The sequence below is a fragment of the Schistocerca piceifrons genome, chromosome 5, assembly GCF_021461385.2.
Source record: "Schistocerca piceifrons isolate TAMUIC-IGC-003096 chromosome 5, iqSchPice1.1, whole genome shotgun sequence".
Lineage (NCBI taxonomy): Eukaryota > Metazoa > Arthropoda > Insecta > Orthoptera > Acrididae > Schistocerca > Schistocerca piceifrons.
This window is the reverse complement of record NC_060142.1, coordinates 358,035,989-358,054,607: the sequence shown is the minus strand read 5'-3', so window position 1 is coordinate 358,054,607 and position 18,619 is coordinate 358,035,989. Positions and strand designations below refer to the sequence as shown.

The window sequence follows — 18,619 nt, the reverse complement described above, 5'->3', positions numbered from 1 at the left end:
AACATTAACATTGCATACCCGATAATAACCATGCTGACCCCATGTAGGCACTGGTTAAGGGTAAAAGAAAAAAATGCCCATCCACGGTTGCCAGGAGCCCACATCATATTATTCTCATAATGAAGAGAATGTACGCCACATCACTATCATTCTACACTCTCGGTCAAAGACGGAAAACATAAAAAATACGATTTATTTTAACTTCTTTTCTTTTTCCATCTTTAAATTGTATTACACAATGGAGGAAGAATGGTAGTCCTCAGTATGGAGAATTTAAATAACTCTTAAAAAATAATAAAGAAACAATATTTTAACATATTTTCATTGTAGACCTGCTACTACCTCTTTCAGTACTATTGCTGTTCCTATCAGACAATTTTGTTCAGCTGTTTTGCTGTGTCATTTTGTATCACTTTAAGGTAACATTCCTTTTTTGTTACGAGAACACGACCCACCCTCCACTCACAACGTGTTCCACACATTTTGTATAATATGTGAGCCAATGATTGGAGGAGCCATCAGAAAGCTTAGCCAAGGTGTGTTCATGATCCACTTCTCCTGCTTAGTACCAAGTATGAATTTGGATCAGTCTTTAAAAATGGCTCGGAGCACTATGGGACTTAACATCTGTGGTCATCAGTACCCTAGAACTTAGAACTACTTAAACCTAACTAACCTAAGGACATCACACACATCCATGCCCGAGGCAGGATTCGAACCTGTGACCGTAGCAGTCGCGCGGTTCCGGACCGAGCGCCTAGAACCGCTAGACCACCGCGGCCGGCGGATCAGTCTTTACATTTGGATGTGGATGTTATGGGAAATGACGGTCCACACTGTATTCGACGCTGGTGTGATACAACCCCAGCAAAAGCGTAAATGTTTTGTGTAAGACTGACGGATCTAAAGTGATCTGTATTACGTATAGAGCAAGCTGTCTGTGCAGCATATTGTCCCAACCCTCTATTTACGACAAAAAGTTTGCTGGACGCTGGCCTTGATTGCGAGGCAAACGCCGCAAGTGAAAATTCTTTTCGAAATATTTCCAAGCAAGTACCCCTGTGCCACTCACAGCTCGCTGGGATCTAGTTGAGAAGATTTGAGCTGTACATAAGCAGGGATCAAAAATCACTAAAACTTTTTCTCCTAGAAAGGAATGAAAAGTGTGTAACAGCGATAAAAAAGAGTATGCTGGAGACAGTACTCAGCCGGAATGTACTGTAGTGTGTGTTAAAAAAGTCATCGACTTTATTCTTGTCTTTTCACACGCACTGACAGGTACACACACACACACACACACACACACATACACATACATACATACATACATACACACACACACCATACGCTCATCGGATTAGATATTAATCACCCCCTTAAAAAACTACACTCGTCGCATTGGAGGGCAATAAGTTGCGTAGAACTGTAACAATGCGGTCATATGACCGTCCACGGTTGACGTTAAATCATAGCAGTGAAGTGGTTTGCATGTACTAGTCACTTGTATGGAATCAACACAGCAAGACGCGTCGACGAAGAGATCTGACACGAAGAGATCTGACAGTATGGCAGGAAGGAGCTGTCTTGTTCCATGTGCTCATGACCACATAGTGCTGTTGCAAGAAGTGTTGGTGCGTCAGTATGGACTGTCCAACATGCCTTCAAGGAATAGTGTACCACTATCGCACCAATTTAACATGACTTAAGGGCGTGGACCCACTATTAAGTTACTTCAGCAAGATGATTCTGGAAGCACTTCCTGAGGTGTCTACAAGAGAACAAAAACTTGTGCAAGTTTACATCTGCAAGTTGGTTGGCTAAGTCATTTTCAGGAACTTGCTGCAAGTACTTTGCAAAAGTGTTTCCACTATAGTAGCGTCGTGAGACACGAAAGTGGAAGTCTACGATGTCGTGCTTCCAAATGAGAGCAGCTGCTACCGTTCTTGTATTTTTATTAATGAAGGAAAATCGTGATGAAAACAAAAAGCTACGAAAAAACGAAATATTTGGAGAAGGAAATGGATACAGAGATGTAAATATTAAACTCATCAAGAAACACTATTGATTGAACTAAAATCAGAGGACTATGCTCAGATTAAGTGCTTTGAGAATTATGCAAGTTTCGAACATCTATTCTCCATTGCGCAATCAGATATTCGGAAACAGGACACGAAAATGCGGCAAGCCGTACCATCAAGTGACCACCTTTTAATTATGCATCGATTTTTGCAAACCATATTTATTACTTTTATTGCTAATGTAAAGCATTTATGTTTAAATTAACAATCACGAAAATTCATTCCTCACTTCCTTGGCTGACGGCCATCAATTATAGACTATGTTTAATGGTTCCAGTGGTACATTTGTTTCGGCCCATCTGTCTGTGCGCCACTCCTCTTTCCGACAAGGACATTTTCGCACTGGTAATGTACACTCGCAATTTCGACATGTTAAAGAAACACTTCCAGCAGCGATAAGTTCGACAAGTATTACAGCAAGATGCAAGAAATTGTATCCACCAACTTCTATCTACATCTACAGCTACATAGCTACTCGCGAAATTACAATTAAGTGCCCGGCAGAGGGTTCTTCAGATCTACTTCACACTAATTCTCTATTATTCCACTCTTGAACAGCGTGCGAAAAAAGAACATCTACATTTTTCCGTGGGAGTTATGATTTTCCTTATTTTATAGTGATGATCTTTCTGCCTATGTAAGTCGGCGTCAGCAAAATATTTTCGCATTCGGAGGAGAAAGCTTGAGATTGAAATTTCTTGGGAAGATTCCGCCGAAACGAAAAACGCCTTTCTTCTAACGATTTCCACTCCCAAATCTGTATCATGTCCGAACACTCTCTCCCCTATTTCTCGATATCACAAAACTTGCTGCCCTTCTTCGAACTTTCTCGATGTACTCCTTTAATCCTGTTTGGTACAGACCCCAGACGGCGTAGCAGTACTCCAAAATAGGACGGACAGGCGTAGTGTAGGTAATCTCCTTAGTAGATCTGTTGCATCTTCTAAGTGTTCTGCCAATAAAACGCAGTCTTTGATTCGCCTTCCTAGCAACATCTTCCATGAGTTCTTTCCAATTTAAGCTATTTGTAATTGTTACTCCTAGATACTTAGTTGCTTTTACGGCCTTTAGATTTGATTGATTTACTGTGAACCGAAATCTAACGGATTCCTTTGAGCGATCATGTAGATGACGTAACACTTCTCATTAGTTAGGGTCAGTTGTCAATTTCCGCACCATACAAATATCTAAATTCTTTTGCAGTTGTTTTTGATCTTCTGATGACTTTACTAGACGCTAAACGACAGCATCATCTGCAAACAACCTAAGACGGCTGCTAAGATTGTCTCCTAAATCGTTTGTGAAGACAACAAATAGCGGAGGGCGTATAACACTTCCTTGGGGAACGCCAGAAATCACTTCTTTTTTACTCGACGACTTTCCGTCAATTACTACGAAGTGTGACCTCTCTGACAGGAAATCGCAATCCCAGTCGCATAACTGAGACGATACTCCATACGCACGCAATTTGATTAGAAGGCGCTTGTGAGGTACGGTGTCAAAAGCCACCTGGAATTCAATAAATACCGAATGAATCTGAAACCCTTTGTCGACGCACTCAATACTTCGTGTGAGTAAAGAGCTAGTTGTCTTTCAAAAAAACGATGATTTTCTAAATTCATGTTGACTATGACCTCAGGGAGAACATTAGGGAACGATTGACAAGAATGGGGGAAAGAAATACAGTAGAAGATGAATGGGTAGATTTTAGAGATGAAATAGTGGAGGCAGCAGAGGATCAAGTAGGTAAAAAGACGAGGGATAATTGAAAGCCTTGGGTAACAGATGAGATATTGAATTTAATTGATGAAAGGAGAACCTATAAAAATGCAGTAATGAAGCAGGCAAAAAGAAATACAAACGTCTAAAAATTAAATCGACAGGAACTGCAAAATAACTAAGCAAGGACGGCTAGAGGACAGATGTAAGGATGGAGAGGCGCGTATCACTAGGGGTAAGATAGACACTGCCTACAGGAAAATTAAAGAGAACTTTGGAGAAAAGAGAACCACTTGTATGAATATCAAGAGCTCAGATGGAACCCCAGTTCCAAGCAAAGAAGGGAAAGCAGAAAGGTGGAAGGAGTATATAGAGGCTCTATACAAGGGCGATGTACTTGAGGACAATATAATGGAAATGGAAGAGGATGTAGATGAAGATGAAATGGGAGATACGATACTGCGTGAAGAGTTTGACAGAGCACTGAAAGACCTGAGTCGAAACAAGGCCCGGGAGTGGACAACATTCCATCAGAACTAATGACGGCCTTTGGAGAGCCAGTCCTGACAAAACTCTACCATCTGGTGAGCAAGATGTATGAGACAGGCGAAATACCCTCAGACTTCAAGAAGAATATAATAATTCCAATCCCAAAGGGAGCAGGTGTTGACAGATGTGAAAATTACCGAACTATCAGTTTAATAAGCCACAGCTGCAAAATACTAACACGAATTCTTTATAGACGAATGTAAAAACTGGTAGAAGCCGACCTCGGGGAAGATCAGTTCGGATTCCGTAAAAATGTTGGAACGCGTGAGGCAATACTGACCCAACGACTTATCTTAGAAAATAGATTAAGGAAAGGCAAACCTACGTTTCCAGCATTTGTAGACTTAGAGAAAGCTTTTGACAATGTCGACTGGAATATTCTCTTTCAAATTCTGAAGGTGGAAGGGGTAAAATATAGGGAGCGAAGGGCTATTTACAATTTGTACAGAAACCAGATGGCAGTTATAAGAGCCGAGGGGCATGAAAGGGAAGCAGTGGTTGTGAAGGGAGTGAGACAGGGTTGTAGCCCTATCTCCGATGTTATTCAATCTGCATACTGAGCAAGCACGAAAGGAAACAAAAGAAAAATCCGGAGTAGGAATTAAAATCCATGGAGAAGAAATAAAAACTTTGAGGTTCACCGATGACATTGTAATTCTGTCAGAGACAGCAAAGGACTTGGAAGAGCAGCTGAACGGAATGGACAGAGTGTTGAAAAGAGGATATAAGATGAACATCAACAAAAACAAAACGAGGATAATGGAATGTTGTCGAATTAAATCGAGTGATGCTGCGGGAATTAGATTAGATAATGAGACGCTTATGGTAGTAAATGAGTTTTGCTATTTGGGGAGCAAAATAACTGATGATGGTCGAAGTAGAGAGGATATAAAATGTAGACTGGCAATGGCAAGGAAAGCGTTTCTGAAGAAGAGAAATTTGTTAACATCGAGTATAGATTTAAGTGTCAGGAAGACGTTTCTGAAGGTATTTGTATGGTGTGTAGCCATGTATGAAAGTGAAACATGGACGATAAACAGTTTGGACAAGAAGAGAATAGAAGCTTTCGAAATGCGGTGCTACAGAAGGATGCTGAAGAAGAGATGGGTAGATCACATAACTAATGAGGAGGTATTGAATAGAATTGGAGAAAAGAGAAATTTGTGGCATAACTTGACTAGAAGAAGGGATCGGTTGGTAGGGCATATTCTGAGGGATCACCAGTTTAGTATTGGAGGGCAGCGTGCAGGGTAAAAATCGTAGAGGGAGACCAAGAGATGACTACACTAAACAGATTCAGAAGGATGTAGGTTGCAGTAGGTACTGGGAGATGAAGAAGCTTTCACAGGATAGAGTAGCATGGAGAGCTGCATCAAACCAGTCTCTGGACTGAAGACCACAACAACATGTGTCAAAATTGTTCAAATGTGTGTGAATTCCTAAGGGACCAAACTGCTGAGGTCATCGGTCCCTAGACTTACACACTACTTAAACTGACTTAAACTGACTTATGCTAGGAACAACACACTCCCACGCCCGAGGGAGGGCTCGAATCTCTGGCGGGAGGGGCCGCGCAATCCGTGACATGGCGCCTCAAACGGCTCGGCCACTCGGCGCGGTGACTATGTGTCAATGGACCGTTCTCATCGAGGTAATTCATAATGTTCGAACACAATATATCTTCCAAAGTCCTGCTGCGTATCAACATTAATGATATGGACTAGTAATTTAGTGGATTTCTCCCACTGGCTTCCTTGAATGTTGGTGTGACGTGTGCAAGTTTCCAGTTTTTCGGTACGGATCTTTCGTCGAGCGAGCGGCTGATTACGATCACTAAGTATTGAGCTATTGCACCAGAATACTCCGGAAGGAAACTAACTGGTATATAATCAGAAACGGAGGCCTTGCTTTTATTAATTGATTTAAGTTGCTTTACTACTTGGAGGACGTCTACTTCTAAGTTATTCAGGTTGGCCGCTGTTGTTCATTCCAATTCTGGCATATTTACTTCTTCTTCTACGGTGAAAGCATTTCGGAAGGCTGTGTTTAGTCACTGTGCTTCAGCAGCACCGTCATCAGCAGTATTTCCATTGTTATCGCAAATGGTTCAAATGGCTCTGAGCACTATGGGACTTAACAACTATGGTCATCAGTCCCCTAGAACTTAGAACTACTTAAACCTAACTAACCTAAGGACAGCACACAACACCCAGTCATCACGAGGCAGAGAAAATCTCTGACCCCACCGGGAATCGAACCCGGGAACCCGGGCGCAGGAAGCGAGAACGCTACCGCACGACCTTGTTATCGCACGGAGAAGGCATTGATTGTATCTTGCCGCTGGCATACTTTACATACGACCAGAATCTTGGATTTTCTGCCAGGTTTCGAGACGAAGTTTCGTTGTGGAGACTATTGTAAGCATCTCGCATTGAAAGTCCGAGCAAAATTTCGAGCCTCTATAAAAGAAGGCCAATCTTGGAGATTTCGTTTAAATGCTGTTTTCGTTGTTTCTGTAACAGTGTTCTGATATGTTTTGTGTACCATTGGGTATCAGCTCTGTCCTTTGTTAATTTATTTGGTACAGATCTCTCAATTGATGTCGATACTATTTCTTTGAATTCAAGCTGCATCTCGTCTACATTCACACCATTAATTTGGATGGAGTGGAGACTGTCTTTCAGGAAGGCGTCAAAATAATTTTTATTTTCTTTTTTGAATAGATGTAACTTTCGTTTATTTTTGGTGGCTTTGAGAGTTACGGTATTCAGTCTCGTTACGACAACCCTCTGTTCCCTAATCCCTCTATCAATTGTTGCTCTTTATTGGCTAAAAGACTATTTGTTGCTAAGTGTCAGGTGTGGGCTCATCAACTAGTTGCTCGAAATAATTTTCAGAGAATGCGTTTAGCACAGTCACTTCTGGAAGTTGACGAAAGTTGTGGAGGTCGACTTGCTTTCCACGTCCAAGATCTTGCAAAAGTAGTTTCTGCAAGCGACTTGCGGGACTTTATCTGCTAGAGGACATACGCCTTAAGAACAGTGATCGTTGAAAGGAATTGACAGGCATCTGAGACGAGTGTCACGCAATGTTAATAGCAGTCGGTTTCAAACCCGGCCGGAACTACTACTTTCAATAAACGCGGGATAATCTCAAAAATGAGATCGACAGGAACTGCAAAATGGCTAAGCAGGGATGGCTAGAGGACAAATGTAAGGATGTAGAGGCTTATCTCAATAGGGGTAATGTAGATACTACCTACAGGAAAATTAAAGAGACCTTTGGAGAAGAGAGAACCACTTGTATGAATATCAAGAGCTCAGATGGAAACCCAATTCTAAGCTAAGAAGGGAAAGCAGAAAGGTAGAAGGAGTATATAGAGGCTCTATACAAGGGCGATGTACTTGAGGACAATATAATGGAAATGGAAGAGGATGTAGATGAAGATGAAATGGGAGATACGATACTGCGTGAAGAGTTTGACAGAGCACTGAAAGACCTGAGTCGAAACAAGGCCCGGGAGTAGACAACATTCCATCAGAACTAATGACGGCCTTTGGAGAGCCAGTCCTGACAAAACTCTACCATCTGGTGAGCAAGATGTATGAGACAAGCGAAATACCCTCAGACTTCAAGAAGAATATAATAATTCCAATCCCAAAGAAAGCAGGTGTTGACAGATGTGAAAACTGCCGAACTGTCAGTTTAATAAGTCACAGCTGCAAAATACTAACGCGAATTCTTTGCAGACGAATGGAAAAACTGGTAGAAACCGACCTCGGAGAAGATCAGTGTGAATTCCGTAGAAATATTGGAACACGTGAGGTAATACTGACCTTACGACTTCTCTTAGAAGAAAGATTAAGGAAAGGCAAACCTACGTCTCTAGCATTTGTAGACTTAGAGAAAGCTTTTGACAATGTTGACTGGAATACTCTCTTTCAAATTCTAAAGGTGGCAGGGGTAAAATACAGGGAACGAAAGGCTGTTTACAATTTGTACAGAAACCAGGTGGCAGTTATAATAATCGAGGGGCATGAAAGGGAAGCAGTGATTGGGAAGGGAGTGAGACAGGGTTGTGGCCTCTCTCTGATGTTATTCAATCTGTATATTGAGCAAGCAGTAAAGGAAACAAAAGAAAAATTCGGAGTAGGTACTAAATCCACGGAGAAGAAATAGTAATTCTGTCAGATACAGCAAAGGACTTGGAAGAGCAGTTGAACGGAATGGATAGTGTCTTGAAAGGAGGATATTAGACGAACATCAAAAAAATCAAAACGAGGATAATGGAATGTAGTCAAATTAAGTCGGGTGATGCTGAGGGAATTAGATTAGGAAATGAGACACTTAAAGTAGTAAAGGAGTTTTGCTATTTGGGGAGCAAAATAACTGATGATGGTCGAAGTAGAGAGGATATAAAATGTAGACTGGCAATGGCAAGGAAAGCGTTTCTGAAGAGGAGAAATTTGTTAGCATCGAGTATAGACTTAAATGTCAGGAAGACGTTTCTGAAAGTATTTGTATGGAGTGTAGCCATGTATTGAAGTGAAACGTGGACGATAAATAGTTTGGACAAGAAGAGAATAGAAGCTTTCGAAATGTGGTGCTACAGAAGGATGCTGAAGAAGAGATGGGTAGATCACATAACTAATGAGGAGGTACTGAATTGAACTGGGGAGAAGAGGAGTTTGTGGCACAACTTGACTAGAAGAAGGGACCGCTTGGTCGGACATGTTCTGAGGCATCAAGGGATCACAAATTTAGCATTGGAGGGCAGCGTGGAGGGTAAAAATCGTAGAGGGAGACACTAAGCAGATTCAGAAGGATGTAGGATGCAGTAAGTATTGGGCGATGAAGAAGCTTGCACAGGATAGAGTAACATGGAGAGGTGCATCAAACCAGTCTCAAGACTGAAGACCACAACAACAACAATCTCAATCTGTTTGCGAGTGAACATTACGGATGGAATTACATGCATTGGATTTTTTAAGGCGGGTACCTCGCAAAAGCTGACTGCTTACAGCATTTCACACAGCTGCCCTTCAGTCGGCAAAGAAAATAGGAACTGATCAATAGCTGACTGGAGGCGTGTAGCGTGGTCCGACGAATCACGAGTTTTTCAGATGACACAACGGACAGAGCGCACCGACGGCCCAGTGCGGCGTTTAACCCGCTGCGTCTATGTGGAGGGTGTGGTTCAGTCTTGATTGAGACTGTGGTGCTTTGTTGGTGTTTTTCATACCATGACTTGGGCCCACTTGTTCAGTCTACGGTAAACATGGAACATAATGTTCATTTCAACAGCGACCAAGTGTTGCCCTTCCTTCTCCATATTCATGATGAGTGAGCTGTGGACACTTCCGCCATGTAAGATGGCAACAACCGTGTTCACAGACGTGAGCGCATACTGTAATGGTTTCACGAACACTCTAGCGTCCTCTCGCTTCTCGACTGGCCCGCTAAATCACCTGATGGTTCAAACGGCTCTGAGCACTATGCGACTTAACTTCTGAGGTCATCAGTCGCCTAGAACTTAGAACTAATTAAACCTAACTAACCTAAGGACATCACACACATCCATGCCCGAGGCAGGATTCGAACCTGCAACCGTAGCGGTCACGCGGTTCCAGACTGAAGCGCCTTTAACCGCACGGCCACACCGGCCGGCTAAATCACCTGATCTTAAGTCCACAGAATTGACGTTATTTGGAACATTGGGTGAAACGTAGCAATCGACCGCCACGCAGTTTGGTGCCTCTGTGGTTTTTAACCGTCAGTGAGTGGTTTCAGCTGGATATGGTACACCTGAAGAAACTTGTGAACTACCGAGCGAGATCGCGCAGTGGTTAGCACACTGCACTCTCATTAGGGAGGATGACTGTTCAAACCCGTGTCTGGCCATCCAGATTTAGGTTTTCCGTGATTTCCCTAAATCGCTCCAAGCAGATGCCGAGATGGTTCCTTTAAAAGGGCACAGCGATTTCCTTGCCGATCCTTGACACGATCCGAGCTTTTGCTCCGTCTCTAATGGCCTCGATGTTGACGGGACGTTAAACCCAATCTTTCTTCCTGCCCTCCAAACTTGTGGACTCACTTCCTCGCCGAAATGAGGCTTTTATCAAGGCCAGACGTGGTGGTTATACAAAAGCACAACGTCTCAATTTTTTGCCTGGTATGCTAGCGAACCAGCAACAAACATATAAGCCGTCCGTTGTGGCCGAGCGGTTCTAGGCGCTTCAGTACGGCACCGCGCTGCTGCTACGGTCCCTGGTTCGAATTCTGCCTCGTGAATGGATGTGTGTGATGTCCTTAGGTTAGTTATGTCCAAGTAGTTCTAAGTCTAGGGAACTGATGACCTCAGATGTTAAGTCCCATAGTGCTCAGAGCCATTTGAACTATTTTTGAACAAACATATAAATAAAAATTGGGAGTAAACTAGACCATTAGATGAAACATAATAAAATAATAGTCCACATTTTTAGCAAAATAGTATTGCATCCACATGCTTATTTAATAACAGTCATCTCTACCTCAGCGTTTCTTTATAGCTGCGTATAACAATATTCTCGACGTTTCATCTGACTTGTACGATAAGCAAGTTCTTTCACGCTCCTCGAAACAGGCTTGGCTATTGCTGTGATGTCAAAAATGAGGCTTTTTTAAAGTCGGTAGCAGAAAACGATAGAAAAGAACTTCTGTTGATGGCACACCAGTAACAGATCATGTCTGAGCGAGCACATACACCGATGTGCCAAAACATTATGACCTCTGTCCACTGCGAGGTTGAATGCTGCCTGGTAGCGCAGCGGGAACGCGACACGATTAGTAAAGTACATAAACAGAGCAGAGACGAGTGAGGAATCATACTGGCAGCGATAAGGGTTGCAAATCGGTAAATCCACTGACATAAGCGACTTTGACAAAGGGCAGATTGTTATGGCTTCGTTCCCGGGAACGAACGTCTCGGAAACGGCTAATCTGGACGGCAGCCGATGCGCTCATGTCATGAGCGTCTATCGAAGTCCAGGGAAACCACGATTAGACGAGAGGGTGTTGGACGGTCACGCCTTATTACAGAACGTGGAGTTTAGAGGCTTACCCACTTTGTAAAACAGAATAGGCAGTGATCTGTGGAAGATTCGACCTCAAAGTACAATGGCGATGCAGGCACAACTGTTTAGGAGCACACCATTCGACGCACTTGTAGACCCAGTGACACTGTGAATTACGAAGATAATTGAGATTGGACCATGGATAACTGGTTGGATGAATCACATTTCTTGTAACACCAGCTCGATGGCCGCTATCATTCAGGCGAACGATGACTCGAAACATGTGCCGCGCCATGGACGCAGCCAACTGAGGACAGTATCATTATAAGTGAGAGATTCAACTAAGCTTCCGTAGGACCTATGGTAGTAACCGAATGCTCCATGAAATGTGTAAACTATTCAACATAGTTACAGACCACTTGCATCCCTTCATGCTTTATCTCGTCCCCGAAGGCGATGGCATCGTCCAGTGGGATCATTGACCATTGGCCAGAATCACGCTACAGTGGTTTGAGAAGCATACTGTGAACTCACGTTGACGTCTTGGCCCCAAATTCGCCTGGTCTGAACCCGATGGAACGCATCTGATCCGGCACCGCGCCCGCAAACCACTGGTCAGCGATTTATGGGAATTGTGTAACCCTTGTGTTGACACCGTCACTTAGCTCTGGAAACGTATCAAGAACATTTAGAACCCCACCACGCAGAATCGCTGTTGTACTGCGTTCCAAAGAATGACAAACACGTTATTAAACAGACGGTTATAATATTTTGGCTACTGAGTGTCTATGTTGGATGTTTGCTCTGTCTTAATTACAACATTTTTTTTTCACTCACCCAGTTATGATCCATCAATCCTACAGGATTATCAGTGTCTATTTTTCTGGTTTTTACAGAATTTTGAATAATCGCGAGTAAAAGAAAATCAATGGGAAGAATGAGCATAATGATGGTTCCGCAGTAAAAGCGAAACATAATGTTGTAGTGACAGTTGTACAGCCAAGTTGATAATTCCACTCTGACGTGCAATATTTCTATGACTGACACAGTCGTCTTCTGCACATGCAGTGAATTGTGTTGTTATGTTAACTCAATGTCAGAGGGAGTTATCGAAATTGTGTGCTTAAAATGAACTCTACATCTCAGCTGCAGATCCAAAACTACAGGTGAGTCAAAAAGGACTTCAAATTTGGAATGACATAGACATTTATTGAGATAACTTACGGAATCGGTAGATGAGTCATTCTGTGTCAAACAACCTCAAGTTTCAGATAAAAATGACAAGTGTAATTCTGGTTCGATGTGACTACCATTTGCAATGTGGCAAACATCCCACTGGTAACCAATTTCTTTCCACTGTCGTTGCAACAAATTGGGTGTAACTTGTGCAACAGAGCTTAGATTAGAGTTTTCAGGTCGGCTAAATTGTTTTTTTAGGAGAGGAACATACAAACGGAATTTAATTAAACCTAGAGAAATAAATCCAGTGGTGTCAAGTCAGGGAAGCGATGTGGCCATGTGATTGGCCCTGCATGGTGAACTCACCAATCTGGGAAGCGATTATCGAGGAAACCTCCAAACTTTCATGAGAAAATGAGGTGGTGCAGCGTTTTTCTGTTGGTAAACCATCCCACCTCGGTCATTTTCATCGGTCTGTGGAGTTAAAAAGTTCGGTTCATGAAACAAAAACACACAGCGAGCACGCTCCGCACCAGTGAAAGTAGCCATTTTAACTGTGCACTACGCTGGCGCTCCTGGTGGCGGAATCAGGTACTGATGACTAATTGAATCAAACTTGAGGTTGTTAGCTACAAAATGACGCATCTACCGATTCTGTATGTATATTATACCAAAGTTGTGAAGTCCTTTTTTACTCCCCTGTATACCATTACACAATTACGTCGAGTAAATCTGAGAGGCCAGTGAGACAATACGTGCTTCAGTGAACACATCCAAACTGTCATTGGTAATGGGCTAGAGGGTAAATATGAACAACTAGATGAAACACATGAACCAAAGTGCGTGTGTGTGTGTGTGTGTGTGTGTGTGTGTGTGAGAGAGAGAGAGAGAGAGAGAGAGAGAGGCCAGTGCACAAGCAGGCACCTTGCAGCGCGCAGTGAAGGAGGGCGTGGTGCGCTGCTGGTCCTTGGCGCTGCCGGTGGCGGCGCTGGCGGCGGTATCGAGCCCAGGCAGCTGGGGACAGTCGTCGGCGCAGCGCACGCCCGTCAGCCGTCGCAGCTCGGCCAGTGCGTTCACGCCCAACCAGCCCAGAGGCAGAACCTCGCCTGCAGAGAGAATCCACCAGCCATGCTCATTTCACGTGGCAGCGGCGGCCGCAAACTGGAGGCCGCAGCATTTTAACTTGGACTGAGGCTCATCGACACATGTAGAAGTAAATTGAGGTGTATCCGAGGGAAGTGTTTTGCGACCCTTACTATTTGTCTCGTAGGGGAAAGTCGTGCAGTATCGGACGGCTTACAGTAACAGCCACTACTGTGCTTTCCCTCTCTGCCTCCGAATGGCAGAAGATTACAGTAAGGAGAAGAAAACTTCTGTATTCATGTACACTGGAGTTGGATATCTTGTTCCTGTCTTCAGTGCTTTGTCTTCTCTGAGTGCCTGATGATGCTGCTGTAGCTCTTAGTGCACAGAAGATATTTTGAGGCCTGTGATGCTCATTTTTATGGTAAGTGACTCATTTCATTGCTATATGGTGGTTGTTATGTGTTTGTCATGTAGTACTGGCCAACCAATTGGCTTTCAGTACCAGCTACAAGTAATTTCAATTTTTAAATTATATTCTTCTTACAACTTTTCAGACTGAAATGGCGGAAAATGAGAAATAAGTAAGTGGGAAATGGAATGAAGAGTGCTTGAAAACGGCAGTTAGGTAGGTTATGTCTAAAAAAAAAAAAAAAAAAAAAAAAGACCCCGACGGAGATAGCTGAAGTGTTTTGAACAATTAGAAAAGAAAAATATCACTATCGAAGAAAACAGATTAAAAGCAGAAAAAATAAAGTCTGACACAGACTTTAAGAAAGCTGAACTTCAATCAGGTGTTCCAAAATAAAATGAAGGCACAAAGTGTGGGCGTGGAAAGCCAATTACAACAAGGCGAAGAAAACTGGAATATATTGGAAATAATGGTAAACAGAAAATGTGTTTGGAGTCATTTGAAGAAGACGGGGTGCTGTGTGTCATGCTGGATGTGGGGATCAGGAGAATTTTTGTATTTTACTTGTGACTTTTTAAAACAATGAGCTACACAGTGGAGAACTGAGCTAAAATAATAAATTCGCGTGCTTATGTGTTGTATTATTACTCAATAAGTGAAATTGCACTGTATTGTTAACAAGCAATATTATCACAGGAAAGACTGTGACCTATACTGCAAGCCACTTTCCACAAGTCTTGTAATTATAACTCTTTCACTTTCGATGTAATTAGGAACTGTAAATAAAATCATTACACGGTGCTATTCATAAAATGTACCTTGAGGTAAGAGGATAGTATACCAAAAATAAAATTGAGCTCTACAGTTACCCAGTAAAGTCAAAAAACGTAACCTGTCTGTTAATGCAGGACTCTCCCCTACATTAATGACCTAGCTGGATCTAGCTGGGAATGTTAGTCATTACCTCAGCTTTCCTGCAGATGATGCAGCTATCTACGAGCCACTTTCAGTAAGTAATGTAAGATATTTCTTTCTCGGTGCATGTCGACAGAAAACATGCGGAATTTGTTGTGAGACATCATGGAATATTCCCACTTCAGAGCCTGTAGCTTCATGAAGTTCCGATAGGTGGCGGCGCTATATTTAGCCTTCAAAACTGGCGTCCGTAAGTGAGGCGCATTCCAAGCAGAGAGCTGTCGTTTGGTGGAAAACCAGAGCATCACAGATATCCACAGTCGCCTGCAGACGTCTACAGAGATCTGGTTGTGAACAAAGGAAAGGTGAGTCTTTGGGTGAGGTGTCTGTCATAACCGCAACACAGTCATGCAATATTACGGTATATTAATAATTTTTACTTATGGACCGTCTGACAGCAACTGAATAAAACACAATTTTAGTGCCATACGCGTTTCACCTTTATTTTCTGCAAGGCATCATCAGTGGCCTGGAATATGTACATATGTTAGCTATTTTATTTACATTTTTGTCATTGTGCCTATAGGTTATAAACAGTTCTGGTGGTTGGTATTTCCTATTAAGTAGTAATGTTTTGAACTGTACTTACAGGTAGCGTGGGCAATTTCCTACATATTACGCTCCTGTTGCATTTTTGTTGTTGTTCTTCTTCTTATGAACGCCAATTTGCGGTTTTTTCCCAATTCCACAACACTATGCACTGAACGCTTGTTTTAAAGCAATGTTTTGGTTTCTGTTGCCGACTGTCAAATGTTTTTGCCAAAGATAGAATGTTATTGCCAAACTTATGAGTGTAACTACACTCATAAGTTTGGCAATAACATTCGATCTTTGGCAAAACTACACTCATAAGTTTGGCAATAACATTCGATCTTTGGCAAAACTACACTCATAAGTTTGGCAATAACATTCGATCTTTGGCAAAAACATTTGACAGTCGGCAACAGAAACCAAAACATTGCTTTAAAACAAGCGTTCAGTGCATAGTGTTGTGGAATGGGAAAAAAAAACCGCAAATTGGCGTTCATAAAAAGAAGAACAACAACAAAAATGCAACAGGAGCGTAATATGTAGGAAATTGTCCACGCAACCTGTAAGTACAGTTCAAAACATTACTACTTAATAGGAAATACCAACCACCAGAACTGTTTATAACCTATAGGCACAATGACAAAAATGTAAATAAAATAGCTAACATATGTACATATTCCAGGCCACTGATGATGCCTTGCAGAAAATAAAGGCGAAACGCATATGGCACTAAAATTGTGTTTTATTCAGTTGCTGTCAGACGGTCCATAAGTAAAAATTATTAATATACCGTAATATTACACGCAACTGAGGAAGACAGGACTATAAAAGTTGAAGATGTCAATACAGACAGTCATGCAAACCTGTCTGATTTCCCACGTCCAAGACCGCTCCACACAGCTGTGATTCCTGCTGTGTTGGGACGTGCAGATACTCTAATTCGAGATGATCGATGAATCACAAACACCTCGCTGCTCAACTAGACTTCTCTGTTGGTAGGGCTGTTACACCAGGTGGGCTACTGAGAGGTGTGTTCTTCCTCATCCACCCTACAGCCCAGATTCCGCACTTTCTCCCTTCCATCTGTTTCACCCAACGAAGAATGCACTCTATGGGAAGCAGTGCATTGGTGATGGGGACGTTATTGATGCAGCAAGATGTTGGCTCTGACATCGACCAGTAGAGTGGTACCATGCAGTGATACAGGCTCTCCCAGTAGGGTGGCATAATGCCATCACATTGAACAGAGATTACGTTTCAAAAACAGGGTTTTGTAGCCAAAATAATGGAGAATAATATGTTGTACTGGAATCCTGAATAAAATCAACCTGCTTTCAGAAAAAAAGTGTTGCATTACTTATTGAACATTCCTCGTATAATAAAGCACAGAATGAAAAAATTGCACAAATATCCAGTCAAATCTTGATAACATTCTGAAGTGCTGTAAATATTGGCAGCTCGCTTATAATTAACAGAAATGTAAAACTGTGCACTTTACAAAACACAATAATGTAGTATCCTATACTTGCAATATCACTCATTCCCAACTGGAGTCAGTCAGCACATACAAATAGCTGGATGTAACAATTTGTAGATATGTGAAATGAAATGATAATTTGGGCCTAGTGATAAGTAAAGCACGTGGCAGACTTTGCTTTAATCACAGGAACCTGGCATAGGCACGCTAAGTCTGCAAAAGAGATTAGATAACCACCACTCTGAAACGGCAGAAGTCTAAAGACAGATGCCAATTGTCATGTGACAGCCTACCTGCAAGTTTCAAAAACCACTGTTAAATGAGGAGTCTAGGAATATATTACAGCCTTTTAGGTATTGCTCCCATAGAGACCATGAAGGGAAAATCAGATTAATTACAACATGCATGCAAGCATTTATGGAGTAGTTTTTACTGTGCTCCCTACACAAATGGAACAGGAAGAAATCCAAGCATTGTGCCTGGCATTGCAGGGCCATCCAATAGTACAGAGGCAGTAGGGTCCAATCGCCACATATGCTCTGGGTATTTCCTAAGATTTTAGCAGGAGGCGATTGGCTACGGCTGAGCCAGGCAAGCTACGTCTGTCTTTGCAAAGAAAAGCGTTGCGCCAATTAGCACTGTAGACTGGTGATTTCTGTCACATAAAACACCTCGTAATTCCGTCATAGATGCATATACTGTCTCTGTCTTGCACTGTGCTGTATGAAATGAAGTTAGGTCTTATAGTTAGTTGTCTGATCTCCGAATAAAACTTGCAGTATGTTGTCGCGTCCCTACCAGAAGTTACTGTTTGGTAGAATGAGACCAGTCGAATAAATCGTGTTGTGCATCACATCCCCTGTTGTCACATCTCGCAGAGGATTTTCGTGGAACTGATCAATGTCTCCACTGCACCACTCAACAATCAAAAGTGGAATTACTAATTCCGCTATGCACTGTCAGTCTTGCATAACGATGTGTCAAACTGGGGACATAAGGACAGTAAACTGTTAAAAGTTGGTTCTAACAGCGAATTCTGTTGTGGTTTTAGACAGCTTACTTCTATTATTTAGACAAATGCTGGGTCTTTGGTACACTTCAGACACATTATTAAAAACATGTTTCTTTCAAAAGACCTTTGTGAAACTTAAACAATGACAGTCACTATTAGAAAAATCAAGACGTCGAAGTAATATGATGCATTCATTATTATGGTCAAATACGAATTTTTATGTAGGGTATGACGGAAACAGACTTTGGGAAGTTGTGTGCACTTCTCATATCAGAAAAAGAAAAAAAATTCAGAGAAGCAAATATCTGAAAATATGTCATCAATGAACATTTTTCCAAGTTCTGAGTCAAGAAACAAACGCAAAGTGTCCAAGACATCTATCGCTTGCCTTCAGTGGCGGCTGTTGTGTAAGAGCACAAGAGCACATGTACACCCTAACTTTTGACACCTTTTAGATTTATTGCTTTTTTAAAATCTGAATGCTGTTAAACGTTTTTTTTTTCTTTTTTTTCATTTATTGCATTTCGATTTCCCCCCCAGAGGGGGGGAGGG

At 42.1% G+C, this 18,619-nt stretch overlaps 1 protein-coding gene across 1 annotated transcript in view; it reads right to left on the bottom strand.

The window, feature by feature from the left end:
- The window catches only part of LOC124798986 (tubulin polyglutamylase complex subunit 2), a 114,638-nt gene that overhangs the window by 74,580 nt on the left and 21,439 nt on the right, over positions 1-18,619 (bottom strand). The window contains exon 3 of the mRNA XM_047262523.1: positions 13,502-13,683. Within this exon, the coding sequence (XP_047118479.1) occupies positions 13,502-13,683 (182 nt within the window). The remainder of the gene's footprint in view (positions 1-13,501; positions 13,684-18,619) is intronic.